Raw genomic sequence first — 12,705 nt, forward strand, 5'->3', positions numbered from 1 at the left:
TCAGCAAGATGACCTTCTCACGGGATAAAGTCCAGGGGTCTCATGTCAGGTTCCCAACCATGTGGGGCACTTGAAGCCAGCCCTACAAGTTGATATCATTACAATTGTCCTGGGACCTGCCCACCCTCCTTAACCCTAATCCCACATGTCTATGGACTAAAGGTAAAGGTAAAGGGACTCCTGACCATTAGGTCCAGTCATGACCAACTCTGCGGTTGCGGCACTCATCTCGCTTTACTGGCCAAGGGAGCCGGCGTACAACTTCTGGGTCATGTGGCCAGCATGACTAAGCCGCTTCTGGCAAACCAGAGCAGCGCACGGAAACGGCGTTTACCTTCCTGCCGGAGTGGTACCTATTTATCTACTTGCACTTTGATGTGCTTTCGAACTGCTAGGTTGGCAGGAGCAGGGACCGAGCAACGGGAGCTCACCCCGTTCAAACTGCTGACCTTCTGATCGGCAAGTCCTAGGCTCTGTGGGTTAACCCACAGTGCCACCCGTGTCCCGGTCTATGGACTACCAGAGAGCAAAACAATGTTACTTTTGTACTTAGCTGAGGCCAGCCTTGCACAAAGAAAAGTAAATTTCTGCACAACTTCCTAATGTATGGCAAAATGTTTTCCTTCACAGGCAGTGCTGGTAGACAAAGAACGATTTCATGCAATGCTCTTGCAAACAAGACATATTGACATAGCTCCTTAAAAGATGTGAACTGTGACATTTTATCATGAGCCAGTGTGAAGGAAGATGTAGAAGAAGGTAAAGGCAGTGGGGAAACAGAAATCGGTTGCATTTTTCCAGGTTCGGCACGCTGACCCAAAAACAGGCCAAGAAGATTAGAAATGTTACCGTGTTTACTGCTTTGAACTTATTTGGAACTTACTGGTATTGTACAGCTGTCAGCATCTCGAGATGTGAATGCCACATTGCCCAGGTGAAGAATAGCAGCAAGGATCTGAAATATTCCCATCTGACAGGAATCAACAATACCTATCATATTGGGTGGGAGTGGGGGAGAGAAAAGAAATCAGTATTCCTTTTGCTGAGATTAAAATGCAAATGTCCGATTAAGCCATGTCCAATTAAGCATCTGAACAAGGATGACAAGGACAACGAAAAAGTACTAGCCATTGTGTGGAGAAAATGTCATTCAAACTCAATCCTCAGTGAATATCTGCTGGCATCTCATCAGCAAAAAAGCCTCCCTAAGGAGATTTGTATAGTGAGATATTATCTCCTTTCGCATCAGCTACACATTTAGCGCCAAGATAGGAAACCTGTGGTCCTTCAGATCTCACTGGACCACAGCTCCCATCTGACTGGGCGACTGGCCATGCCATCTGTGCTGGTGGGGTCCAACAACAGATGCTGGGCCACAGGTGACGCAACACTGTTGCAAGTTGTTGTGCAAACTGAAGGTGTTGCAATAACTTCTCAGTTGTTAATTACTCAGAGAACTGCCTTAATTTCTTGCTACACCCATATTATATATCAGAACACCCAGACAGGGTTCAATATATATGAGAATATTACTTTTCTATGTTTACCTTAATTTTTTTAAGGGAATTTTACCACATAAAAAAACCAGCTGCATAAATCTACTAGGTTTTCGAATACCTCAGAAGTCAAATGTTTTGATTTTCGAACGATTTTTGGAAATCGAATGTGCCACACGGCTTCCGTATCGAGTTTTCCATAAGTAAATGCTTCCGGAAATGCATGCTTTGGTTTTCAAACATTTTGGAAGTCAAACGGTCTTCTGGAACGGATTACGTTCGAAAACCGAGGTTCCACTGTACATGTGCATTCCCCAGTTAACACGTAGAGCTCAGAACACTGTCTTACATTTATTAAATGCCTAAATTAAAGACCAGGCCCTGTATGATAAAAAAGATGTTAACTTTTTAAAAAGAAAATGCAACTAAAAGAAGGGTCCCCTGAATATCTTAAGAGCAAGCCAGCATGACAACAGAGAGAAGAGACATTAAAACTCAACACAAAAAGTACAAAACTTGTTTACTCATAACCAGAAATACAATAAGTAAGTCTGAAAGCTAATTAAAATACGAGAGGTTTGGAAAGGAAGATATGACTATCAGGTACTAAAGTAAATACATAAAATTGGCCAAATTGCTCACAGCACTGTGTCTGTCACCTGTCTCTCATTGGCCGGCTTGCTGTGATGCCATTTATGTCACAAATATTTTCACTGTTCATGGTAAACCTGTCAGGAATGTGGACACACAGAATGAAAGAATAGGAAGGGCTGTATGCGCTTCTTAGGAAGAAAGCGGACGAGGTTGCTTTGGGAAACATGGGATTACAGCCCAAGAAACAGAGGACAGGTAGGCCAAGAAATAGGGAGAGGCTGAATTATACAAATGGATTTGAACTAACTAAATCATTGGCTACAGGTCTCTAGTCCAGTGTTTCCCAACCTTGGGCCTCCAGCTGTTTTTGAACTACAATTCCCATCATCCCTGACCACTGGTCTTGCTAGCTAGGGATGATGGGAGTTAAACACACATACTAGAATGAATTCAAGAAAGGATAATCAGAACAAGGATGGGGAATCTGTTGCTCGACCCCCATCATTCTTGACCACTGTCCATGCTGGATGGGGTTTATCGGAGTTGTAGTCCAACAACTTCTCTAGGGCCCAAGGTTCTGCATCCCTGGGTTAGCCCAATGCCTGAAAAAGATTTGTCTCTATTTCTTCTGTTTATTATTAAATACTGTTTTGTGCTCCAATTCTACTCCCACTTACCTGGGTGAAAGCCCCAGTGAATTCTGTGGTGCAAAAACATACAGGGTTGTGCTGGTTATGCTGGAAGCTGCCCTGAACCTTTGTATGAAGAGCTGGGATAATAATCTTTCCAATAAATATGTTGTAAACCACTCTGTGATCTTTGGATGAAGGGTGGTGTACAAATTAGATAGATAGATGATAGATAGATAGATAGATAGATAGATAGATAGATAGATAGATAGACGGACAGATAGACAGACAGATAGACAGACAGATAGACAGACAGATAGACAGACAGACAGACAGAGCCTGCCACAAGCTGGTTCAGCAATTCATGCTTCATAAAGAGGTATTTTAATTACCCAATAAAAAGGAAGAAATGCTCAAACTTACTTAAAATACATCCCCTGTGGCTTCTCAATGCATATCAACTGAAGCATCCAATAGCTTGTATGCCACTGGCATGGTGAAGCACAGCAGTTTGTAAGTGTTCACCTTTTAAAAATTAATGCTGTGGGTAATAATGTACTACTAGGCACAGTAGCCCCCATTTCAAAGTCCTGAAGAAATTTGTGTGCTTCCAGGACTTACCCAACAAAGTGCAAGCCCGCCTGGTGTTCATCATCTCCTTAGCATCATCAATTCCATCAATGACTGGACTGCCTCCTTGCTTTGTATAGTGAAAATAGCTTGCATTTCCTAATATAAACAAGCAAGCAAAAGTTTCTTTACATACAAAGAAGAAATGCATTCCACAAAGATGCTTTAACTCTTAAAAGACTAAAAAAAAACCAGCAAAATGAATAATGCTGTGTTCAAGTAAAACTGATAAGCCAAACTTTTGTTTACCTATTACAGGGATCTATACCCTCCCCCTTTCGTAGGCTGAAGGCAAGATACAAGAGGTGTCTGCTATTGAAAACATCTTTGTTCCAACAGGAATTTCCAGCTGGATAAATAGGTATTTACCAAGAATGTCCATTTGCTAGGATTTTGGTCTTATTTTAAGTGTGCTTCTTGTTTTGTGCTTTTAACTGTTTTTAATTATTTTATATGTAAATCACCTTGAGATTTACCTTAAGATGGTTTAGAAGGCAATTAATAAATCAATGGTAATAACAATGGCAGCAACAACTAAAGTTTTAAAAGGAAATTTAAAGCAATGTTTCAAACAAAGATTTTCTGTTACAGAATAGGGGTTTATTTGTTTTTACCTCACTGTGTTTTAATGTAGCCATAATAAGCAATATAATACTAACTACAACACTATGTGCTCAAATATATCAGCAGCATGTAACACACCCAGAAGGAAATTTCATTCACCTTTATAGATTTGCAATTTAGTGTGCTCTATTTTCAAAAGGCATATTTATAGAAACTTAAGCAATTATTTAAAACCCATTACTAAAAACATAGTAATGCTACTTTGGAACGTATCATGTGAATAATAAAATGGAGCAGATGTGCATTCATACCTAACCGCAAAGTTTTAAATTCAGGTAACGTTGCAGAAGCACAGAGCTGGTAGAAGATATGATAATTTCTCTCTTCTTCTGCCTTTAATAAAATGAAATAAAAGATATCTGTAAACACATAAATACCTTTATACACATATGGCTGATTCCATTTTGTACTTTAATGAAGAACTGAATGGACACTGGAGTAATAGGGAGTAATATATTAATTCAGCAAAATACTTCCCTTATTTCATTTGCTCTGCAAGCCTTCTAAAGGAAAAAGGTCACCAGCTGTCAATTAACATAATGAAGGGAAACTTATAGCCCTCCAGATGTTGTTGGACTACAACTCCCATCATCCCCGATTACTGGCAATGGTGGCTGGGGCCAATGGGATCTGGAATCCAACAACGTCTGGAGGATCACAGGTTCCTTTTCCCTGGATTAACAGGTTCAAACTGCAGGGTTTATCAGCCTCCCATTGTATCCCATATGGAGGAACTGGAGATGATGGAGAAGGGGAGGGAGGGGATGTCACCCTCAGTATTTCTGTACGGAACCCTCCTCCTCCTTCCCCTAGTCCAGGGATGGAGGACCTGCAGCCCTCCATATTTCGTTACACTTCAACCTTCATCAGCCCCAGCAAGATGGGAATTGGGAGTCCAACATCTAGCGTCACAGGTTATCCATCCCTTCCTTAGTCTTTCAGGACAGACACACTGCCTGAACACTCCCTCTACCCCTTGTAGTACAACTGAAGTGGGGGGGATGTTCTTGTTTGTGCTCATTTCCCCTGGCTGCATGAACTGAAGCACAGTTCCTGGTCTGGCAAAATAGTTCAGCTTTCAAGGAGTAAAGTCCTCTCTCTTTCTCAATAACATCGCATTTCTAAGGAACTCATTGTTTCTCCTAAGTATGCTAGATGGACGTGCAGCGATTCTGCATTAAGTAGCTGGACATGACACATTATTGTTCAATATTTCCAAAGCAACCAGTCCTTGCCCTCCATGGATGCTAGGTTATATAAGCATGCCATCATGTATCGACTCACAATGGAACTCCTACATGGACAAGCAAAAACAAGTTTGCGTTCATTTTACCTGAAATACCACTCGTGATTTTTCTAAGAGGTAAGTTCTCATGTTGGCACCAAGGATTCGAAACCTTTTATCGAAACCTATTTCGATGTACTTTCCGAAGCGGCTACTGTTGTCATTCCGTGTGGTTTTGGCATTCCCAATAGACTGTGAGAGGGAAAACAAAAAGTGATTAACAATTTGAGGCTGCAACCTTATACACACTTACCTGGGGGTAAGTCCCACTGAACTCAATGAGGCTTACTTTTGAGTAGACATGCGAAGGATTGCACAGAGTTTTCCTTATTTTGCAAAGGTTTTTTTAAATTTCAAATTTTGTAGAATTTGGGGGAGGGGTTGTTTGTTTATATCAATACAACAAATACAGCAATAACAACAAAAAACCTAACAATAATAAAACCAGAATGAAGGGGGAAAGAAAAGGAAAAGCGGGCGAGGAGGCAGTCAATATTCAGCTTTCCCAGTTAAGAACCTACCTGTAGCATTAGAGAAGGTAGCTGAATTACATTACAAGAAATTACCTGAACCACAAATGAAACCTGATGACTATTAAATATGGATTTTCACTCTGGCTGTGATGTTTAATATAATCATTGGCTACATCACTTAATTAGCTAAAACTTATTTTAATTTAATGGACTAAAAATGTGTGCCGGATTCATCAAGCAGTTCAAAAAACACACCAAGTACTTATGAAAACTGCAGGTTCCACCCTTTTTTCTCAGAAACATACTTCCAAGATAAGTCTGCTTTGACACATGCATGCATTATTTAAAAAGAAATGCTTCTTACTCTAGAACTATTGTTTTTAGCAATATATACATTTAATCAGTACATCATTCCATTAACTGAGTAAACTCATACGATTAAGAAAATTTAATCTAATTATTCCACCCTGTGGAACACCCTTCCATCAGATGTCAAGGAGATGAGTAACTATATAACCTTTAGAAGACAACTGTAGGCAGCCCTGTAAAGGAAAGCCTTTTAATGTGTAATGTTTTAATATATGTTGGAAGCCGTCCAGGGTGGCTGGGGCAGCCTAGCTGGATAGGCAGGATATAATTAATAATAATAATAATAATAATAATAATAATAATAATAATAGTTGTTCAGTCTGCAGCCCTAATTTCGTGAATAATGTCTCCTCTCCTCAAAAATACATTAATAAATGCACACATGTCATTTACAGACACAAGCAGACCTCTTTATGTGGGAAGAAAAATAGCAGTAAATATGAAAGCAATTCATTAAAAAAACATATAGACAGCAGTATGCAAGAAGTCCCTTTTCTTAAGATGAGTTTCCTACATGTATTTCTGTTGCAACTACCTGCATGTTAGTGGCACTCTATGGCACAAATCCACAAACTAATACTACTTTCTAAGCCACTTGCCTTATTCCTGCACCTGTCACAGGGGAGCAGCATATCACAAGAAGCATAATATGACACAAATTGGTTAAATATAAGACTTTTGAAGTAGTGGGGACATCTTTGTAAGGACCATAGCTTAGTGGGAATGCATTTGCTTTGCACACAGAAGCTCCTAAGTTCAGCCTTCCGCCTCCTATCTCTGGATAGGACTGGGAGAGACTTCTGTCTGAAATCCTGGAGAGCTTCTGTGAATCAGTCTAGACCAGAACTTTCCAAACACTTCATGTTGGTGACACACCTTTTAGACATGCATCATTTCGCGACACAGTACGTCAGTTTTACTAGCAAGCCAGAGGTTAAACTAACCCCTTTCCAACCCCAGGAGGAGTCCGGGAAGCATTCAAGCGACACCTACACGCTGCAGCCGACACTCTTAACATGTCGTGACACACAGTTTGGAAAGCTCTGTTCTAGACAGTACTGAGACAAATAAACCAGTGATCTGATGCAGTATAAGTTTCCTATGTTCCTAATGCAGTGGATTACTCGTTCTGTGCCTTGGTACCTGCAACCCTCCAGATGTTGTAGTATTACAAGTCCCATCAGCCCCATCAATGGCCAGAGATGGTGAGAGTTGAAGGCTAACAACAGCAGGAAGGCCACAAGTTCCCCAATCTCTGGCCTAGTAAAAAGGGATGCGATTCTCAGGCTCAAAGCTCTGGGTGTGCTTTTTGCAACATAATCAACATTTCATAGGGTTGAACTGAGAGTAAAGGAGATGAGAACTGGAACTGCAAATCCTACAGAAATTACCTTCAAAATAGTTCTCAGTGGTTTCTTGCATGTTGGAGACAAAATTTAGCAACAGCTCTACAGGTCTACAAACAGCATTTTGAAGTTTCCTAGAACTATCCCCATAAAAATGCTGTATCACGCTACAAGAATGAAAATATATGCCCATTTGTTAGTGCATTTGGTACCGATAAGTGTTCAGTAATATTGTTTGGAAATGTCACACAACACAGCAAACCAGGCAAAATTACCTTATCTCTGAATACTTAAAAAAACTGTGCCAAAGTTGCATTACGGCAGACAGTGTCATCTCCGCTTTTGTTTGTTTCAAGAAATGCTTAAAACAAGGAAAAGGTATATTTTTAAAAATTACCAAGGGAGAAAGGGAACTTCATTCAACGTCAACAATTCCCATGAAATTTGTTTATAATTATGACATTCCTCTAAATTAAATTCCATACCAGACCATATGGAATTAATTTCAGCTTAACTAGCATGATCACGATGCTTGTTGTTAATCACTTAATGCTTTTATTATTTATTGTTTTTCTATCTATACCGTCTTTCTGCCAAGACATCTATAACATGCTTTAGGACATGATTTTAATGTTACATGTCACTTTTGGTATTTTTAAAATAGAAAAGCAATTAAGAACTGCAAATAAAAGTTTAATACAGTACAGTGGAACATTCTATTAAATAGGCTTCTGTCAGGGAACTGCCATCGGAGCCAGAGGGAGAGGGAGGGCTCCAGAGGGGTTCCGCAGAGTGTCCCGGGAGGGAGAGAAGCAGCACATCTTCTGGGGAAGGAAATCAGCGTAGCACCAGTGGAGAAGGGGGGCAGATGGGGGAATCGGCGAGGTGACTCCATGACTCCTCGCCGGGGACCAGCGGGGAGAGCACGGGTCCTCCGCTGCCGACACCCTCCCTGCGCAGAAGGCTTCCGCGCAGGGAGACTAGGCGGAGGCTAGGCGTCAAAGAGCTTCTTTGCTGGAAGAAGTTCAAGAAACGCCCACTGACGGATTCTGCCAGCGGTTGAGACAGCCACGGGTGAGTGGCTGTCCAGACAGAAAGGGTTCACTCAGGCAACCCAGCCAGGTGTGGCGCCGATTTATGCACGAGCAACCCCTAGAACCATTACAGCTTCTTTTTCAGAGGCTTGTGTAACTCCAAAATATTATTATATTGCTGAAAGGCATTGTTTAAGTACCTCCCTAAAATGTATTTGTCCAGCTCCAGGGCTATTCAGAGGATATTCACCCTGCAAGATTTGTATGTATTATGAGATTAGGACTAAGGGTCATACACTAAGAAGTAAGGCTTGAGTGCCAGGGACAGGGACATCCCATATTAAAATAAAACAAATAAAATATGGAGTGGGAGTTGGGGCGATGCGTAAGCTTCAAACCCACTCCTTATTTCACAGCACATGCAAATTCTGGTAAATGATAACTATATGAGCAGACATTCATTCTCTGAAGTTCGGATTAGAAAGAATTAGTCACTCACTGTGTTACCCGCTCCTCTCACTTTTCAGAAGGATGCAAATCAACAAGAAAAAGGGGAGCACCCAAAGGTGATGTTCAGCTTTTAAGAAATACTATTCGGTGAAGTGAATATTGCCTGAAATATTTTTATCATTTTTATCATTTCCTTTTCTTCCAGCTAAAGGCCAACAGTTCGACCCGCCATATTTCAAGGCTAGGGTGGGGTTATTATCTTCCATTTGTAATAAAACTACCTTGACAACCAACATTTCCCTGCAAACCACGGGCTTCACTTTGGCAAAGGCAAATCAACTATCAAAAGAACCCTCCATTAGACTTAAAGTAACCATGTTCCTGGTCTTACCTCCATTATAGGATTGGAAGCCAATACTCTCTCTTCGACATTAGCTTCACTTGCAGACCCGCTTACAGTGGCAAAATATCTCATAGCATATTTAGCAGAGACTGTTTTTCCAGCTCCAGATTCTCCACTTACAATAATTGACTGGTTCCGTTCATCTCTGAAATGGAAACAAATCAGTTTCAGTTGTATTAATGTTCGTCCATCTTGACTCGGACGTGCATATTGTGTTTGGGACAACGTGCAAAGAAGACACAATCTAAGAAAGTAGAAGCCTGAAAATCATATAAATGTTACTTCAAAGGAGAAGAGCTTGTTTACATACATACATACATACATACATACATACATACATACAAACAAACGTATGTACAGGTGTGTTTCATATGGAACTTGGAATAGCAATATTTTGCATTCAAAAGTTCATTATACAAAGCATCAAAACATTTCACCAAAGATAGCAAATCAGTAACTCAGTTGTATGAATCTATAAGAAATGCAGGTGTGGTGCTTTTTTCCTATTCAAGACATAAGACTATGCAAGAAAGAATACTTTTGTATTCTAATCTTTGAACAAAATATGTATTTCAACATAAAAACAAAAAGCTGCATTCTAACTGCCCTCAATATCCTAGATATCAGGGGTTCTCAAACTCCCCGGGGTCCACTTGAAGAGGGCTGAAAATTACTGAGGACCACTGGTCATAAAATGACTGTCAAAGAATGGCAACAGATGGAGGCAGAGTTTGGCATAATCAGTTGGCAAACACTGACATCGCCTTTGGAAATTGCTTCTTTATCCTCTCCCTCAGCTCATCATGCCCCTTTTGACGCCATCTTTCTCTTTCTCTTTACATTCCCTCACACTTGGCTGTACACTCTGACCATTTCCTTTCTTTCCTTCTCTCTTTTCCCTCTCCTCCTCTTCAACTTAGCATGCAACATCCTTGCTTCCACTTCCATGTAGACAGAAGACTCCATGGCATTTGAGGCTGGCATAGCCCAGTCAGTAGATCATGAGATTCCAGATCTCGGGGTTGTGGGTTCGAACCCCACATTGGGCAAAAAAATTCCTGCATTGCAAGGGGGTGGAGTAGATGACCCTTGTGCAGTGTTCAAAACTCCCACTGTTCTAGGTGCATTTTGTGACCAGTAATTTCATTAGCGCGAGCAGTTTCTGAGCTCTGGGCGCAGTACTGCGCATAAGTTTTCAAATTAAAACTGCAAAGTGGAAGGAGAGGAGGACCTTTTTCTGCTTCCCCACTTCCAGCTACTCTCTGAAGACTGGAAAAGAGACTCTCTTAAGAATATATGGGGGATGGGCAGGTGAAGGACTAGACCATGTGAAAAATGAACATAATATTTTAGCTGCAGGTCATTCATTTTCAGCTCTGTATACTTGTTATAAAAAGCGTGCTTAGACATTCTGTTGTTGCACCCATAACCTAGGTTTAAGGCGCTATTTAGCTCCTAGCTTTCATATCTCAGTTTTTAACACTGCCCTTGTGGTCCCTTTCAAGTCTTCAATTCTGTTATTCCATGGGTGAGGGATGGAATGCAGTGCGGAAGCCCATCTGAAAGGGAACCAAGGGCTATTAACTCACAGTCTGAGAAATGCTGCACCAGATGGGTTTTTTCCTTCTCATTCTGATTACTATTAAGCAACTAAAATCGGAGAATTGGAAGAGACCCCAAGGGTGATCTAGTTCAACCCCCTACAATACAGGAATCTCAACACGTGGTCTGCCTCCCGTCCAATTTGAAACCATACCAGATGTAAAACTGTGCTAGCAGTTTAACTGCTGCACCACTAGGAGGGGCCAATGGGAGAGTCTCCCACATGTAGAAATAATCCACGCAACTGTTCTTTCCAGTGTGACAATTAGAAATATGCACTGGCAAGCCAGGATCAATGGGAGAAACCAAACAACACCTTGACTTGATGATACTTTTTTCCCAGCTGCAGAGACTGCCACCACAAAAATTCTGTCTCCCCTCCATCATGGAAAGAAGGAAGTGAAGGGATGAGCTTTAGGAAGTCCCTGATCTGACTCAAGAATCTTTGTTGTTGTTTAGTAGTGTCCAACTCTTCGTGACCCCATGGACCAGAGCACGTCAGGCACTTCTGTCTTCCACTGCCTCCTGCAGTTTGGTCAAACTCATGCTGGTAGCTTCAAGAACACTATCCAACCATCTCATCATCTGTCGTCCCCTTCTCCTTCTGCCCTCCATCTTTCCCAACATCAGGGTCTTTTTCAGTGAGTCTTCTCTTCTCATGGGGTGGCCAAAGTATTGGAGCCTCAGCTTCACAATCTGTCCTTCCAGTGAGCACTCAGGGCTGATTTCCTTAAGAATGGATAGGTTTGATCTTCTTGCAGCCCATGGGACTCTCAAGAGTCTCCTCCAGCACCATAATTCAAAAGCATAAATGCTTCGGCAATTAGCCTTCTTTATGGTCCAGCTCTCACTTCCATACATCACTACTGGGAAAATGATAGCTTTTACTATACGGACCTTTGTTGGCAAGGTGATGTCTCTGCTTTTTAAGATGCTGTCTAGGTTTGTCATTGCTTTTCTCCCAAGAAGCAGGCGTCTTTTAATTTCATGACTGCTGTCACCATCTGCAGTGATCATGGAGACCAAGAAAGTAAAATCTCTCACTGCCTCCATTTCTTCCCCTTCTATTTGCCAGGAGGTGATGGGCCCAGTGGCCATGATCTTAGTTTTTTTGATGTTGAGCTGAACGTTTTCCCCTCAGCTTTTGTCAAGGGCAGATATTTAAACATCCCCAGTAATGACAGACATTGTGAATGTTCTTTGAATGTGCCGGACACTGTAGAACCTATCATTTTCTACTGTCTATTGTACAACCAGCTACGCAGACCCGTGCTATCCCATTTTTTGGGTCGTCTAACATCATGGCACAATGAAAATATCAGATTTTATCTGTCTGACATTAACCCCGAAGTAACTGTAAGGGTGGCTGAGTTTTTGTCAAGAGTATCTCTTAAAGTGGTGAATGGCACTATTGAGCGGGCGGAAATCCCAATGAAAATCCTCATCATTATATATTTTACATGGCTGTTTATTTGTATATATTTTAAATTTTTATATGTGGATGTTTTATGATGGCCTATACTTGCAATGCCTAATAATGGCTTGGCAAAGTAAGATGCAACCATCAGAAAGGAAGTTGGCATGGCCATTCAGGACTTACTGCATGCCAAAGACAAATCTAGCTGCACCCCAGTACCTGTTTCTATGGAGGCCAGGAAAGCTGAATGACACAACAATGTGATGTTGACTTGGTGACGGAGAGACCTCAGCGAAATATGGCAAGTATTTTTACAAGTTAGTTTTCCATGAGGTGTAAACGGCTCCTTCTCT

At 41.2% G+C, this 12,705-nt stretch overlaps 1 protein-coding gene and 1 long non-coding RNA gene across 7 annotated transcripts in view; one reads left to right on the forward strand and one right to left on the reverse strand.

Moving 5' to 3' along the window:
- LOC310693666 overlaps nucleotides 1-12,705 on the forward strand; it is a 321,657-nt gene that overhangs the window by 166,339 nt on the left and 142,613 nt on the right. The gene's annotated exons all lie outside the window — the stretch shown is intronic.
- MYO5A (myosin VA) overlaps nucleotides 1-12,705 on the reverse strand; it is a 124,404-nt gene that overhangs the window by 64,394 nt on the left and 47,305 nt on the right. For all 5 annotated transcript variants that reach the window (XM_083475521.1, XM_083475520.1, XM_083475517.1 and 2 more), the window contains exons 5-9: nucleotides 9,322-9,478; nucleotides 5,307-5,450; nucleotides 4,225-4,306; nucleotides 3,341-3,448; nucleotides 884-990 (exon numbers count right to left, since the gene is read on the reverse strand). In XM_083475521.1, coding sequence (XP_083331647.1) covers nucleotides 884-990; nucleotides 3,341-3,448; nucleotides 4,225-4,306; nucleotides 5,307-5,450; nucleotides 9,322-9,478 — 598 coding nt within the window. The remainder of the gene's footprint in view (nucleotides 1-883; nucleotides 991-3,340; nucleotides 3,449-4,224; nucleotides 4,307-5,306; nucleotides 5,451-9,321; nucleotides 9,479-12,705) is intronic.

This window comes from Podarcis liolepis, assembly GCF_965112155.1.
Source record: "Podarcis liolepis genome assembly, chromosome: 14".
In the NCBI taxonomy this organism is placed as follows: Eukaryota; Metazoa; Chordata; class Lepidosauria; order Squamata; family Lacertidae; genus Podarcis; species Podarcis liolepis.